Here is a 16,878-nt window from a genome sequence, read left to right on the forward strand (position 1 = left end):
AATATCCAGTGAGCGGCAGTTGTGTGGAGGGAAATGCCTTGTTGATGTCAGAGGAGAATGGGCAGACTGGTTCCAGATGATAGAAAGGCAAAAGTAACTCAAATAACCACTCGTTACATCCAAGGTATTCAGAATACCATCTCGTTCGACACATCGAACCTTGAAGCAGATGGGGCTACAGCATCAGGAGACCACACCGGGTGCCACTAAGAACAGGAAACTGAGGCTACAATTGGCACAGGCTCACCAAAATTGGACCATACAAGATCGGAAAAACGTTGCCTGGTCTGATGAGTCTCAATTTCAGCTGCGACATTCAGATGGTGGGGTCAGAATTTGGCGTAAACAACATGAAAGCATGGATCCATCCTGCCTTGTATCACCGGTTCAGGCTGGTGGTGGTGGTGTAATGGTGTGGGGGATATTTTCTTGGCACAGTTTGGGCCCCTTAGTACCAATTGAGCATTGTTTAAACGCCACAGCCTACCTGAGTATTGTTGCTGACCATGTCCATCCCTTTATGACTACAGTGTACCCAATGGCTCCTTCCAGCAGGATAATGCACCATGTCAATCATCTCACCACTGTTTTCTTCAACATGACAATGAGGTCACTGTCCTCCAATGGCCTCCACACTCACCAGATCTCAATCCAATAGAGCACCTTTGAGAAGTGGTGGATCGGAAGATTGGCATCATGGATGTGCAGCCGACATGTGTGGTACCGGGGGGTGTTCACTATGGACCAAAATTTCTGAGGAATGTTTCCAACACCTTATTGAACCTATGCCATGAAGAATGAAGGCCGTTCTGAAGACTAAAGTGGGTCCAACCCAGCACTAGCAAGGTGTATATAATAAAGTGGCCAGTAGTGAGTGGGTGTATATACAGTCGTGGGCAAAAATATTGGCACCACTGCACCCAGAAAATTGTTGCAATTACAAATATTTAGGCATTCTCGTGTTTATTTTGTTTGTATTCGTATGACACATAAAAGTAGAGAAACAAAAAGCCAAATCTTGACACATTCCACTCAAAACTCAAAAAATGGACTCGGCAAAATTATTGGCACCCTCAATTTAATATTTAGTAGCACACCACTTGGAAAAAAATAACTGAAATCAATCTCTTCCTGTAACCATCAATGAGTGTCTACTGGAAATTTGGACCACTCTTTCGCCAACTGCTCCAGGTCGCTCCGATTTTCTGCCAACTGCTCCAGGTCTCTCCGATTTTCCGCCAACTGCTCCAGGTCTCTCCGATTTTCCGCCAACTGCTCCAGGTCTCTCCGATTTTCCGCCAACTGCTCCAGGTCTCTCCGACTTTCCAACTGCTGTTTTGAGATCTCTCCAAAGGTGCTCTATGGGATTTAGATCTGGTCTCACTGCTGGCCAGTTCAGTTCTCTCCAGCGCTTTGTCTTGACATGTGGTTTGGGTCATTGTCCTGCTGTAAGACTTGTGATCTCTGATAGAGACCCAACTTTCTGACATTGTCCTACATTGCACCCCAGAATATTTTGGTAGTCTCAATTATTCATAATGCCATGCACATGGTCAACGCATCCAGTGCCTGAAGCAGCAAAGCAACCCCAAATCATCAGTGAACCTCCACCATGTTTGACGGTAGGGACTGTATTCTTTTCTTTAAAGGCCTCATTTCGTTTTCTGAAAACAGTAGAATAATGGGCTTTACCAAAAAGCTGTAATTTTGTTTCGTCTGTCCACAGCATGTTCTCCCAAAAGGATTTTGGCCTCCTCAGGTAAGTTTTGGCAAACTCCGATCTGGCTTTTTCTATGTTTCTGTGTCAGCAGTGGGGTCCTCCTGGGTCTCCTACCATAGAGTCCCTTTCCATTCAGATGGCGACGTATAGTGCGAGTGGACACAGTTGTACCCTGTGCCTGAAGGTCAGCTTAAAGCGGAGTTCCACCCAAAAGTGGAACTTCCGCTTTAGGCAGTTCTAACCCCCTGACATGCCACACTTGGCATGTCATTTTTTTTGGGGGGGAGCGGGTACCTAGTTTTGACAGGTACCTGCTCCCACTTCCGCTCGGAGTGCCGCGGCACCCTGAGCGGAAGTTCTCCTCTCCCCCTCCCTCCCTGCAATCTTCTGGGACATGTCAGAGGTCCCAGAAGATTGCCGGCCAATCACGACGCGTAGCGCATGCGCAGTGCATACCCGGCTGTGAAGCCGAAAACTGTCACAGCCGGGTGCCTACACCAGTGATGCCGGCGCCGCAGACAGAGAGGGAGAAGAGCGAGGCTTTGGGCGGCCGCATCGCTGGACCGTTGGACAGGTGAGTGTGTGTTTAGGCTGGAACTCCGCTTTAAAGTTGTCTGGAAGTTGACCAAGGTTATTTATCCACCATTCCAACAATCCTTCGCTGCAAACTTTGATCAATTTTGCACTTTGGTCCACGTCCAGGGAGATTAGCTACAGTGCCACGGGCTGTAAACTTCTTGGCAATGTTGGGCACAGTGGACAGAGGAACATTAGGATCTCTGGAGATGGACTTGTAACCTTGAGATTGTCCGTGCTTTTCCACAATTTTTTTGTTCTTAAATTCTCAAACAATTCTTTGCTGCTCTTTCTCTTCTCCATGCTACGTGCGGCACACAACAGAAAGGTTGAGTCAATTTTTCACCATTTTAACTGGTTCTTTATCGGCAACACCTGTTGATTGATACAGGTGAGTTTAATTACAAATTACAGGAGCATCACAAACTTGGAAAGCAATTATTTCTTACAATTTTGAGAAGGTGCCAATCATTTTGTCTAGTCCATTTTTGGAGTTATGCGTGGAATGTGTCAGATTTGGCTTTTTGTTCCCCCCCGCTGTTTTTGTGTCATACTAATACAAGCAAAAGAAATAAACATCAGAATGCCAAAACGTTTGTAATTGCAACAAATTTCTGGGCGCAGTGGTGCATTATCTGACAGAAGACCAATACTTTTGGCCCCGACTGTATATAGTGTGTGTGTATATACAGTATCTCACAAAAGTGAGTACACCCCTCTCATTTTTGTAAATATTTTATTCTATCTTTTCATGTGACAACACCGAAGAAATGACACTTTGCTACAATGTAAAGTAGTGAGTGTACAGCTTGTATAACAGTGTACATTTGCTGTCCCCTCAAAATAACTCAACACACAGCCATTAATGTCTAAACTGCTGGCAACAAAAGTGAGTACACCCTTGAATGAAAATGTCCTAATTGGGCCTAAAGTGTCAATATTTTGTGTGGCCACCATTATTTTCCGGCACTGCCTTAACCTTCTTGGGCATGGAGTTCACCAGAGCTTCACAGGTTGCCACTGGAGTCCTCTTCCATTCCTCCATGATGACATCACAGAGCTGGTGGATGTTAGAGACCTTGCGCTCCTCCACCTTCCGTTTGAGGATCCCCACAGATGTTCAATAGGGTTTAGGTCTGTAGAGATGCTTGGCCAGTCCATCACCTTTACCCTCAGCTTCTTTAGCAAGGCAGTGGTCATCTTAGAGGTGTGTTTAGGGTCGGTATCATGTTGGAATACTGCGCTGCGGCCCAGTCTCTGAAGGGAGGGGATCATGCTCTGCTTCAGTATGTCACAGTACATGTTGGCATTCATGGTTCCTCAATGAACTGTAGCTCCCCAGTGCCGGCAGCACTCATGCTGCCCCAGACCATGACACTCCCACCACCATGCTTGACTGTAGGTAAGACACACTTGTCTTTGTACTCCTCACCTGGTTGCTGCCACACACACTTGCCACCACCTGAACCAAATACATTTTTCTTGGTCTCATCAGACCACAGGAGATGGTTCCAGTAATCCACGTCCTTAGTCTGCTTGTCTTCAGCAAACTGTTTGGGGGCTTTCTTGTGCATCATCTTTAGAAGAGGCTTCCTTCTGGGATGACAGCCATGCAGACCAATTTGATGCAGTGTGCAGCGTATGGTCTGAGCACTGACAGGCTGACCCCCCCACCCCTTCAACCTCTGCAGCAATGCTGGCAGCACTCATACGTCTATTTCCCAAAGACAACCTCTGGATATGAGGCTGTGCACTCCACTTCTTTGGTCGACCATGGCGAGGCCTGTTCTGAGTAGAACCTGTCCTGTTAAACCGCTGTATGGTCTTGGCCACCGTGCTGCAGCTCAGTTTCAGGGTCTTGGCAATCTTCTTATAGCCTGGGCCATCTTTATGTAGAGCAAAAATTATTTTTTTCAGATCCTCAGAGAGTTCTTTCCCATGAGGTGCCATGTTGAACTTCCAGTGACCAGTATAAGAGAGAGAGAGAGCGATAACACCAAATTTCACACACCTGCTCCCCATTCACACCTGAGACCTTGTAACACTAACGAGTCACATGACACCGGGGAGATAAAATGGCTAATTGGGCCTAATTTGGACATTTCTACTTAGGGGTGTACTCACTTTTGTTGCCAGCAGTTTACATGTTAATGGCTGTGGGCTATTTTGAGGGGACAGCAAATTTACACTGTTATACAAGCTGTACACTCACTACTTTACATTGTAGCAAAGTGTCATCTCTTCAGTATTGTCACATGAAAAGATAGAATAAAATATTTACACAAATGTGAGGGGTGTACTCACTTTTGTGAGATACTGCCCAGCACAGAGTGATGTAAGCCCCCGTCCACAACAGTGCGACTTGCAAAGCGATTTGATAGTCCCAAATCACATGGCAAGTCGCAGCCTATTTTCGGCAATGGAACTGTTCATATTGCTGCGATTCATGTTGCAGTGACGATGAAAAAGGTTCCTGCGCTACATTTTGATGATTTTATTGCGACTTCCACAGACTTTTGTGAAATGAAGTCGCAACCTGCATTGAATTTGTACAGATCGCACTGATGTGCGGCTTTGAAGTCACGATTTCAACGCTGCACTGGTGTGAACCTGTGGCTCCTTAAGGCATCAAATCCAGCACTGGTTTGGACTTTCCAGCCCTTTTTTTAACCTCTTGCCCAAAATCACGTATCTGTACGTGATTTTGTTCAAGTTGTTGTACCGGGATGATATGCAGCTGCAGGCATCACTCCGGTACCATTTTTTAGAGCAGGCGGTTGGCTTTCTTGTAATAACAACCGATGCAGCTAAGCAGCCACTCGACTGTTATTACAAGCAGCAGGAGAGACCCGAACCCGTCCAACGGCTGACCGGAGATCCGAACAAACCTGGAATCAGCTTTGATCAGGTCTCCGATGTAGTAAACCAGAAGCGACGTCACTTCTGGTTTACCTGGCAGCCAACGGCGCCAGTTTTAAAAAATCCACAGTATTAAAAAACGCTAATCTTAGCATTTTGAATACTTTGACGTGCAGAGGAGGAGTTTGGGGTCTTTATGAGTACCGGTCACTGCCTATTACTGTCACAAGGGATGTTTACATTCCTTGTGACAACAATAAAAGTGATCAGAATATTTTTTTTGGACAGTGTAAAAAAAAAAAAAAAATAAGAAAAACTTTTTTTTTTTTTTTTTAAAGTGCCCCATTCTTTTTTACGTTCGCATGCCAAAGCAAATGCATATGTAAGTCGCGCCTGCATATGTAAACGGTGTTCAAACCACCCATGTGAGGTATCGCCGTGATCGTTAGAGTAAGAGCAAAAATTCTAGCCCTAGACCTCCTCTGTAACTTTAAAAAGATAATCGTTACATTTTTTTAAAGCGAAGCCTATGGAGATTTTTAAGTACCTTTGTCACTTATTGACTATTTAAAGTGCTATAGTTTTTTAGTGAAAGGGTAACTCAACCTTCGTGGGAAAAGAAATTGGCTAATTAAAAAAAAAAAAAAATAATCTAGCATATACTCTTGCAATTTAAGCCCTATTGTAATTAAATGTTAATAAAAATGACCTTTCCTTTTCAATCTGAAGCTGCTGTAAATTTTCTGTAAACTGCAATATGGCCACCTGGAGGCGCTCTGTACACAGATGGTATACAGAACGCCCCCCCCCCCCCCAGAAATGTCATTTCCTGCTTGTGTGATTGGCTCACTGATTTTCCCACAAGTCTGCACTAAGATACAAGTCCGATTTTGGGCATCCCCTGCAACAAAAAGGTAATTTTTGCTGAGATACTCCCAAAGGGAAATCCCATCTAAAGGGATGCAGACTCTGCCACTTTCCTCATTAGAGCTCTGCCGGTGCAGCAGCTGATTGATTAATATAAAGTCACTCACATTCACTCAGCACATAGACACAGAGATAGGTAGGTATCTGCAACAAAGTTTGTTACAATCCCTGCAATGTACACAGATCACTCAGAGTTTGAAGGCTTGACATGTTGGGTATTTATTATACCAAAAAAAGGCATAATTTTTGTGTTTTGCACTAAAATTTTAGTTAGTATTTTATTTTTTCCTTTAAATAGCTGCACAAATATCATGTGGCTGCCGTTATTTTAGTCTCCGCTTTCAGAAAATATATAATTTTTGGGGGTTAGAGTAAATTCTAACAAAATTTTAGATTTTAATGTGTGAAAATATTTAAATTGGTCCCAGTGGGCGATTTCCAATTTGGTTAATATAAGTGTATACTTGTCTGCCATTTCTGCCTGGCTGAAAAAATATTCCTAGTTGGTGTTAACAGGTCCTGGCCAAGGTCCAGGACTTTGCTGCTATTAGAGGCTCCTACAGGAGCGAGACTTGTTCCTCATTCTAATCCACATAAAAGAATACCGTGCAAGTACAAGTCGGGCTCCCTGGGTGGTATCGGCGGCCCCTTCTCCCTGGGTGGTGTCGGCGGACCTTTCTCCCTGGGTGGTGTCGGCGGCCCTTTCTCCCTGGGTGGTGTCGGCGGCCCTTTCTCCTTGGGTGGTGTCAGCGGCCCCTTCTCCCTGGGTGGTGTCGGCGGCCCCTTCTCCCTGGGTGGTGTCGGCGGCCCTTTCTCCCTGGGTGGTGTCGGCGGCCCTTTCTCCCTGGGTGGTGTCGGCGGCCCCTTCTCCCTGGGTGGTGTCGGCGGCCCCTTCTCCCTGGGTGGTGTCGGCGGCCCCTTCTCCCTGGGTGGTGTCGGCGGCCCCTTCTCCCTGGGTGGTGTCGGCGGCCCCTTCTCCCTGGGTGGTGTCGGCGGCCCCTTCTCCCTGGGTGGTGTCGGCGGCCCCTTCTCCCTGGGTGGTGTCGGCGGCCCCTTCTCCCTGGGTGGTGTCGGCGGCCCCTTCTCACTGGGTGGTGTCGGCGGCCCCTTCTCCCTGGGTGGTGTCGGCGGCCCCTTCTCCCTGGGCGGTGTCGGCGGCCCCTTCTCCCTGGGCGGTGTCGGCGGCCCCTTCTCCCTGGGCGGTGTCGGCGGCCCCTTCTCCCTGGGCGGTGTCGGAGGCCCCTGCTCCCTGGGTGGTGTCGGAGGCCCCTGCTCCCTGGGTGGTGTCGGAGGCCCCTGCTCCCTGGGTGGTGTCGGAGGCCCCTGCTCCCTGGGTGGTGTCGGAGGCCCCTGCTCCCTGGGTGGTGTCGGAGGCCCCTGCTCCCTGGTGTGTGTCGGAGGCCCCTGCTCCCTGGTGTGTGTCGGAGGCCCCTGCTCCCTGGTGTGTGTCGGCGGCCCCTGCTACCTGGGTGGTGTCGGCGGCCCCTGCTCCCTGGGTGGTGTCAGTGGCCTCGCTGCAGGGAGTTGATGGAAAAACTGCTCCCTTCAGTGATTCTGGGAGCCGCGAATGGCTGCCGTGTCCCAGAAATGGGCAAGACATGTCAACACTAACAGAGTTTTTCGGCCAGACTCTGGTGGGGGTGAAATGTCCCCCAGGTATATACTTACATTCAACAACATTTAATGCACAAGAACCTCCCGGTTTCTACTTTTGTACAGAGGCCATTTTCTGAAAATGGTGAACTTCGCCTTTAATCCTGAAGTCAATCATGGGAAACCAACATATCATGGTGAGTTTTGTAATAAATCTTCCTGGGGCCTCCGGGTGGGCCAGCCAGGATCCTGTAAAGGCATTAGAGGGGCTACCAATGTAGGATATCTAAATCACACCAGCCTCAGAATGGAACTTTGACCTTCCTACTCCCAAGGTTTAGACGAGATTAGGTAGAGGAACAAAGTATGTGAACCTGGACCAGCAGGCAGACTGAGAAAAAAAAATGAAAGTGGCCCAGAGGGCAATCTGAGAAAAAGGGAAATATGGCAACCTAGGGTATAGTGAGGAATAGTGGCATTCAGTTGGACTTGTTTGGTTTTTAAGATGTTTCACCACTTATCAGACCAGCTTAAGGAAACAACCTAGAGAAATGTCTTCAACACAACTAAACAAGTCCAATTGAACATGACTATTGATACCATCACCATATAGGAAGCTTCAGGCCCATTTTGGACTTCTTTTTACCATTTACCAAGCTCCACCTCTACTTCGCATTAAAATGAACCTCAGTGGAGATATCCAAACAATTATTATTTTTTAATATTTGGATACATTGGCTTAATAACGGAGGCATTGAGCAGTCTCAGGGATACGTAATCTGTAAGCAGGCCCCCCAGCTTTAGAGAACGCATCCCTCTTTTATTCTCTGGACCCTGGCTCCATCTTAACCACCCACTTCCCTTGTTACCACCTTGGTACACCTGTTCGTTCTCTCTATGATCCTGCAACATCATGGTACATTCATCCCTTCTCACCACAGCTTGGCACCATCTTGTTACACCTACTACCTCTCTCCAAGGCCTGGCACCATCTTGGTACACCTTTTCACTACAGCCGGTCACTGTCTTTTATTCCTGCTCCTTCTCTCTGCACACTGACCCCATCTTCATGTCCCTACTTGGTACATCAATCCCTTCTCACCACAGCTTGGCACCATCTTGGTAACCCTACTACCTCTCTCCATGGCCTGGCACCATCTTGGTACATCCATCCCTTCTCACCACAGCTTGGCATCATCTTGGTACACCTACTACCTCCCTCTCTCCATGGCCTGGCACCATCTTGGTACATCCATCCCTTCTCACCACAGCTTGGCACCATCTTGGTACACCTACTACCTCTTGCCAAGGCCTGGCACCATCTTGGTACACCTTTTCACTACAGCCTGTCACTGTCTTTTATTCATGCTCCTTCTCTCTGCACACTGAACCCATCTTCTTGTCCCCACTTGGTACATCCATCCCTTCTCACCACAGCTTGGCACCATCTTGGTAAGCCTACTACCTCTCTCCATGGCCTGGCACCATCTTGGTACATCCATCCCTTCTCACCACAGCTTGGCATCATCTTGGTACACCTACTACCTCCCTCTCTCCATGGCCTGGCACCATCTTGGTACATCCATCCCTTCTCACCACAGCTTGGCACCATCTTGGTAAGCCTACTACCTCTCTCCATGGCCTGGCACCATCTTGGTACATCCATCCCTTCTCACCACAGCTTGGCATCATCTTGGTACACCTACTACCTCCCTCTCTCCATGGCCTGGCACCATCTTGGTACATCCATCCCATCTCACCATGGCTTGGCACCATCTTGGTACACCTACTACCTCCCTCTCTCCATGGCCTGGCATCATCTTGGTACATCCATCCCATCTCACCATGGCTTGGCACCATCTTGGTACTCCTCCTACCTCTCTCCATGGCCTGGCCCCAGCTTGGTACACGTTGTATTTGCTTCTCTAACTCTGTCCATTCTTCACAGGCGGCTTTAAAGAAATACCAGCTGGAACAGAAGAACAAAGGAGACGCCCTAGAGAAGTGTCAGCTGGAGCTGAAGAAACTGCGCAAAAAGAGCCAAGGCAGCAAAAACCCCCAAAAATATTCTGACAAAGAGATGCAGGTGAGATTTCTGTCTTTTTAATACGAGGCAAAAAGACACCAATCATACTAGAAATGGGTATTTTAGGAAACACATAGAGAGGGGAAATGTATAATTGAAGATCAAGAAAGAAATGTATGTAGTTAATTTTCCTGTTATGCAGACATTTTGACTTAAAATGTGATTTAAAAAAAAAAATAAGGTGTGAAAAACTAAAGCGAGCCAAAAAAACGTAATATTTAGTATTTTTATATTCTAAACATCAGACTGGGGGAGCTTTAAGCACATTTTCATGTTTTCCAGCTTCTTCTTGTATCCCTCAGTGTAAAAAACTTGTTTACAAAGCTCAGTAGCTGAAGCTGAGTGAAGAACTAGCCATTACTTATTGGACAGCTCTGTAGATACTTGTAGGCACTGGCCTTCCCTTATTGGACAGCACTGTAGTCACTGGCCATCCCTTATTGGGCAGCGCTGTAGGCATTAGCCATCCATTATTGGACAGCGCTGTAGTCACTGGCCATCCCTTATTGGACAGCGCTGTAGGCACTGGCCATCCTTTATTGGTCAGCGCTGTAGGCACTGGCCATCCTTTATTGGTCAGCGCTGTAGGCACTAGCCATCCATTATTGGACAGCGCTGTAGGCCCTGGCCATCCCTTATTGGACAGCGCTGTAGGCACTGGCCATCCCTTATTGGACAGCGCTGTAGGCACTGGCCATCCCTTATTGGACAGCGCTGTAGGCACTAGCCATCCCTTATTGGACAGCTGTGTAGGCACTAGCCATCCATTATTGGACTGCGGTGTAGGCACTAGCCATCCCTTATTGGACAGCGCTGTAGGCACTAGCCATCCCTTATTGGACAGCGCTGTAGGCACTAGCCATCCCTTATTGGACAGCGCTGTAGGCACTAGCCATCCCTTATTGGACAGCGCTGTAGGCACTAGCCATCCCTTATTGGACAGCGCTGTAGGCACTAGCCATCCCTTATTGGACAGCGCTGTAGGCACTAGCCATCCCTTATTGGACAGCGCTGTAGGCACTAGCCATCCCTTATTGGACAGTGCTGTAGGCACTAGCCATCCCTTATTGGACAGCGCTGTAGGCACCAGCCATCACTTATTGGACAGTGCTGTAGGCACTAGCCATCCCTTATTGGACAGCGCTGTAGGCACTAGCCATCCCTTATTGGACATCACTGTAGGCACCAGCCATCACTTATTGGAGAGCGCTGTAGGCACTGGCCATTCCTTATTGGACAGCAATGTAGGCACTGGCCATCCGCTATTGGACAGCAATGTAGGCACTGGCCAACCCTTATTGGACAGCACTGTAGGCACTGGCCTTCCCCAATTGGACAGCGCTGTAGGCACCAGCCATCACTTATTGGAGAGCGCTGTAGGCACTGGCCATTCCTTATTGGACAGCAATGTAGGCACTGACCATCCGCTATTGGACAGCAATGTAGGCCCTGGCCAACCCTTATTGGACAGCACTGTAGGCACTGGCCATCCCCAATTGGACAGCGCTGTAGGCACTGACGATCCCTTTATTGGACAGCGTTGTAGGCACTGGCCATACCTTGTGGGACAGTGCTGTAGACACTGGCCATCCCTTGTTGGACAGCTCTGTAGGAGGTTTCAGTCAGACAGAGCAGTCAGCCTTCAGCTGTGTTTTCTTTAGCTCACCCATCCTGCTCTGGGAATCCTTTGATATGTAATAAATGTTATCGATGTATAGATTAAAAAAAAAAACACAAGTAAAACTGACCCCCAGATCATTATATATTCACTTTAAAACAGCAAGGCTGTTCAATGTTGACATCCACCCAGAGCAGAAATGTCTGTTTTGGGTGGATGGTGCCTTTGAGTGTTTTCTGAGCTGTCTTCACACAGCTGTAAGCCTCCATGCCGTATTTTAAAGCTTCTTAGCACTTCTGCCAAACAAAACGGCTTGTAGTTCACCTTAACTGCCCTTTGAGGTAACCAGCGGCCTCTGAAGCGTTCCGCCATTTAACTACAGCACTGTTAGTCACTTAAAGGAGTTGAGGGTGGTATGACTTGCTCAGCGCCTTCTGAAAATGCTAGTTGCCTAGCTGTGATACTTTTGAAGCCAATGACCCAAAATAAGCAGGTGACAAATAATGGGTTGTGGAAAAGTTGAAACTCCTTATCTCTGTGCTGGATTTGGGTCAGGGGTTTAACGCATATTGTCAGCATGACAGCCGGAGAGGAAGACCTGGCAGTGGCGTATTTCCTTCATCAGTAGTTTGCTTTAAAGTTGAACTCCAGACAGAAAAACTTTAATGTAATGGAAAGAGAGCAGAGCTGTGGGAGGGGCCTAGCAGGCTCCACCCCCTACAGGAGAGGGCAGGCTCTACTCCCTACAAGACCATTGCACAAAGAGCATTTCTGTGGTGGGTGGAGCCTGCAGGGACCGTTCCACAGCTAACGTGAGGAGGCAGAGATGATACTAGTACTTCTGTACAAGGAGAGAGAGCAGAGCTGTGGAAGGGGGCCCCACAGGCCCCACCCACTACAGGAGGGGGAGGAGACAAGGCCAGTCCTCCTGTACAAGCAGAGAGAGTAGAGCTGTGGGAGGGGCCCAGAAGGCTCCACCCACTACAGGAGGGGGCGGAGACCAGATCAGTCCCCCAGCACAAGGAGAGAGGGCAGCATTAAGCGGTCTTTATTACAGGAAGTCTCGCAATGGATTACTGCACAGATCTGGAGAAAGATTCGGGAAGGAGACACATGACCGATGGATTTATTATCCCAGGGTTCAGCTCTATCAAAGTTTAAATGGTGTGAGCTGCCATTGAGAAATGTCGGAAGATTGACATAATGGCCGGTAAATTGGATTTACTGAGCTGGAACAATACTGCCAGTCGGGAGTTTAGAATACAGCGGCTGTATGTTTGTTCTGGATCTGCGGCTCGCTAAGCGATGGCTCCGCCAGTTTGAGAAATTGGCAAAAAACAGAATGCAAATACTTCTCATTGGTTGATAAAGAGGGTGGGAGGGGTAAAGCAAACCTGTAAGGGATCTCATGTAGGATGAGGCTGCGCCTGCAGCTGGGATCTACTCTATTGTCTATACCTCACTGTTATGGAGATGAGCGGAGTGGGATATGTTTTGTAGTCCGGGGGCAGATTGGGCAGGGCGGACAACAAAGCTCGGGACTTCAGAAGAGAATAGGTGTTGTGTTGCCAGCTCAGACAGGAAGATTGGGGCTCACTGGATTCCTGGCAGATCCAACGGGTATTTTTCTGTTCCTTCAGCATGTGTAAAGGAATAAAGAGTGTGTCTATGAGAATATATATATATATATATATATATATATATATATATATATATATATATATATATATATATATATATATATATATATATATATATATATAATATATACTGGTGCATCCCATAAAATTTAGAATATCATCAAAAATCCATCATGTGACCAGGTATTGGTAGTTTTGGCAGTGTGGTCGGTGCCAAGTCCTGCTGGAAAATGAAATTGGCATCTCCATAAAGCTGGTCAGCAGAGGGAAGCATGAAGTGCTCTAGAATTTCCTGGTAGAGGACTGCACTGACTTTGGACTTGATAACACACAGTGGACCAACACCAGCAGATGTCATGGCTCCCCAAATCATCAAACTGGACCTCATGCAACTGGGATTCTGTGCCTCTCCACTCTTCTTCCAGACTCTAGGACCTTGATTTCCAAATTAAATGCAACATTTTCCACCATCCTTGATGATTTGGGGAGCCATGTCATCTGATGTTGGTCCACTGTGTTTTATCAAGTCCAAAATCAGCGCAGCCCTCTACCAGGAAATTCTAGAGCACTTCATGCGTTAAGAGCGGCCCCTGTGTGCGGAGTGAGACGGCTGGTTGGTGTAAGCTGGTCTCTGTGTGAAATGTTCCTCCTGGCCGGGGTGAGGCTCAGAGCAGCAGATGGAAGTAAATAAGTCGGTGATTATGTGGTTGGATTATGCGGAAAGATCATACATATTTAAATAGCGTTCAACTCTAATTGGTCCCTTATTTCAGGAGGATGCTGTACCTGCGACTCGGCTTTGCTCTCCACCTCATTACCTTTTACTGACTAGCTGACTGGAGGACCTTAATGTTTCATTGTGTTTGTTTTATATGGTGCAGAGATGGTGGGGGGGGCACAAACCGGTCAGACGGAGCCACCGTGTGGTGGGGAGCAACAAACCGGCCAGACGGAGCCCCCGTGTGGTGGGGAGCCACAAACCGGCCAGATGAAGCCCCCGTGTGGTGGGGGGCCACAAAACCAGCTAGACAGAGTACCCGTGTGGTGCGGAGGGCCACACTCCGGCCAGACGGAGCCCCCGTGTGGTGGGGAGCCACAAACTGGCCAGATGGATCCCCCGTGTGGTGGGGGGCCACAAAACCAGCTAGACGGAGCCCCCGTGTGGTGGGGGTCCACAAACCAGTCAGACGGAGCCCCCGTGTGGTGGGGAGCCACAATCCAGCCAGATGGAGCCCCCATGTGGTGGGGGGGCCACAAACCAGCCAGACGGAGTACCCGTTTGGTGGGGAGGGCCACACACCGGCCAGACAGAGCCCCGTGTGGTGGGGAGCAATCATGTGGTGGGGAGTCACAAAGCGGCCAGACGGAGCCCCCGTGTGGTGGGGGGCCAAAAAACAGTCAGAAGGAGCCCCTGTGTTGGGGGGAGGGGCACAAACATGAATGCAGCTTTCCTGGTACTGAGACCATGAATCCAGCACTGAAAACCGCAATGCCAAGCACTGGTGTTTTGTAGCGTAGATGTTTGAGAAGTTATCCATCGAATGGTTCCTTAGCCTAAAATATATTTGGGACCTTTTAACACCACATGCATTGGTCTGCGTTGCTGAACACAATCCCTACCCAGGGACCGGTTTCGTATTCCATGGTGCCAGTTCACAGCAGTGCCCAACCCCAGGGGTGAACTCCAGGCACACAACTGAATACACAGATGAATGAATACATGGGAGCTGGTTTACCAGCCAAAGTATTTTTATTTTTGCCCATACAGTCCTGAGATTAACACAGCTCTGCTCCCGGACACAACATATGCTGCAAAGTTGACCAGCAATCCGGCGAATGGAGAATTCCACCCAAATGCACAACCGCTTCAGAATGTATGAAGGACCCCTTTTTCTGCAGGGCGTTCTCAGAGCCCCTGATCATATATATATACCTAATATTAAGTTTGGCCCTTTAGTAATGTCAGATTTATTCCCGCCCTGGCTTCTGGAAGTCCCTTTGTGTTCCGGAACAACTAAGCATTACTTATACTACATATTGTGTGGCCCTTGCTGATGTCAGGGGTCTGCCTGATGCTTCAAAAGTTGGCAGACTACTAGAAATGGAGAATTCTACATGTATCTACCCTTGGCTCTGTGTGCATGGGAGTCCCCTTCTTCTCCAGAGTGTTCCGAATTGACTACATTATACAATGAATATTATGTGGCCCTTTGATCATGTTAAGGTAAGCAGTTGAGGCACCCCCTCCCCACCATGCCGCAAAGGTTGATCAACTGTGCAATAGAGATATTCCAGTATAGAGAAAATGGAGAATTCCACCTTCCATTTTGCCCTTCTGCGTCTATGGAAATTCCCTTTTTTAGGGTGTTCCTTAAATCCCTGAGCATTTACATGTGTGGCCCCTTGGTAATGTCAGGTCTGCGGCTGAGGCCAACAATGCAACAAACACAGAATTCCACTTGTATCAACCCTTCTGAGTGTATAGAAATCTATTGTTCTCCAGGGTGTTCCTGGAGCCCCCAAACATTTCATATACTAAATATTATGTGTGGCCCCCCAGTGACCTCAAAGTCTGCCGTTCAGGGCCCCCCCGATGCTTTAAAAGCTGACCAACTACTACAAATTGAGAATTCCACCTATATCCGCCCTTGGCTGTGAGTTTATGGAAATCCATTGTTCTCCAGGGTGTTCCTGGAGCCCCCAAACATTTCATATACTGAATATTATGTGTGCCCCCCCAGTGACCTCAAAGTCTGCCGTTCAGGGCCCCCCCCCCCCCCCCCCGATGCTTCAAAGGCTGACCAACTACTACAAATGGAGAATTCCACCTGTATCCACCCTTGGCTCTGAGTGTATGGAAGTCCCCATGTTCTGCAGAGTGTTCCGGAACGACCACATTGCATACACTGAATATTATATGGCCCCTTGATGATGTCAGGTGAGGGATCGAGATACTGGCGCACTGAGTTTTTAAGTATGTGTGTATATATATATATATATATATATATATATATATATATATAATATAGACCAGCCGGCAATGGTTGTAAATATCTACCAATAGTCGGGGTGAAAGATGTTCCATTTTATTTTTCTCTAGTCCATAGTGGTTGGGGGTGCAATAAAATGAGGCCTGTAGAAGGAGCCAAAAGGCTCCAAGTGGGAAGCCTGGTTTCCCTTTCCCATCTGGTTCCTCCGATCCTTTTGGTGACGTCACTTGCGCCGCGCATTCCACACTGGTCAGCGTGGCTTCCAGGTGCTCCTCCAGGTTCCTGAATCCGCTGTCTCCCTGCACAGCAGCTGGAACAGATGACAGCGGTCCTGCAGGACGGGCTTAGGAGGACTCACATCTACAGAAACCAACAACCAATGAACAATCGTATATATTATACTTCTTGTGAGTGTTTTTAATCCTTTACTATTAGAACTTACCTGGGATCAGGGCCGCTGATAGGGGGGGGCCACCAGCCCTCTTGTAGGGGGCCCGAGCACACAGGGGGGCCCACACAGAGCGGGGGATTAGTGATGGACAACAAATACAGAAATCTTCCTCCAGCACCTGAATCTGATCTGTCCCTCTCCCTGCTATGAGCTTTTATCTGCTGAGAAAGAGACAGTTGTCTCTCACTAATCCCCCTCCCAGCACTGGCTCTAATGTTATCTCTGCTCCTGAGTTTATCTGTAACTTTATTTCTCTCATGCTGTCTCTCTGATCCCAGAGCTCCAACTGCTCAGCCTGTATATTGTTTCATCTCATCTTCATTTTTTTTATTCACATAGTTTTTTCTTTTAGATTTAGCAGGAATTATGTGAGTTATGTTGTATTAGTGTCTGATAATAGTGATTTTGTTGTAATTTT

At 47.9% G+C, this 16,878-nt stretch overlaps 1 protein-coding gene across 5 annotated transcripts in view; it reads left to right on the forward strand.

Annotated features, from left to right (window-relative positions):
* The window catches only part of BAIAP2 (BAR/IMD domain containing adaptor protein 2), a 249,751-nt gene that overhangs the window by 141,843 nt on the left and 91,030 nt on the right, over positions 1–16,878 (forward strand). For all 5 annotated transcript variants that reach the window (XM_082271803.1, XM_082271807.1, XM_082271805.1 and 2 more), the window contains exon 6: positions 9,624–9,761. In XM_082271803.1, the coding sequence (XP_082127929.1) occupies positions 9,624–9,761 (138 nt within the window). The remainder of the gene's footprint in view (positions 1–9,623; positions 9,762–16,878) is intronic.

Source organism: Pelophylax lessonae (genome assembly GCF_965119305.1).
Source record: "Pelophylax lessonae genome assembly, chromosome: 11".
Lineage (NCBI taxonomy): Eukaryota > Metazoa > Chordata > Amphibia > Anura > Ranidae > Pelophylax > Pelophylax lessonae.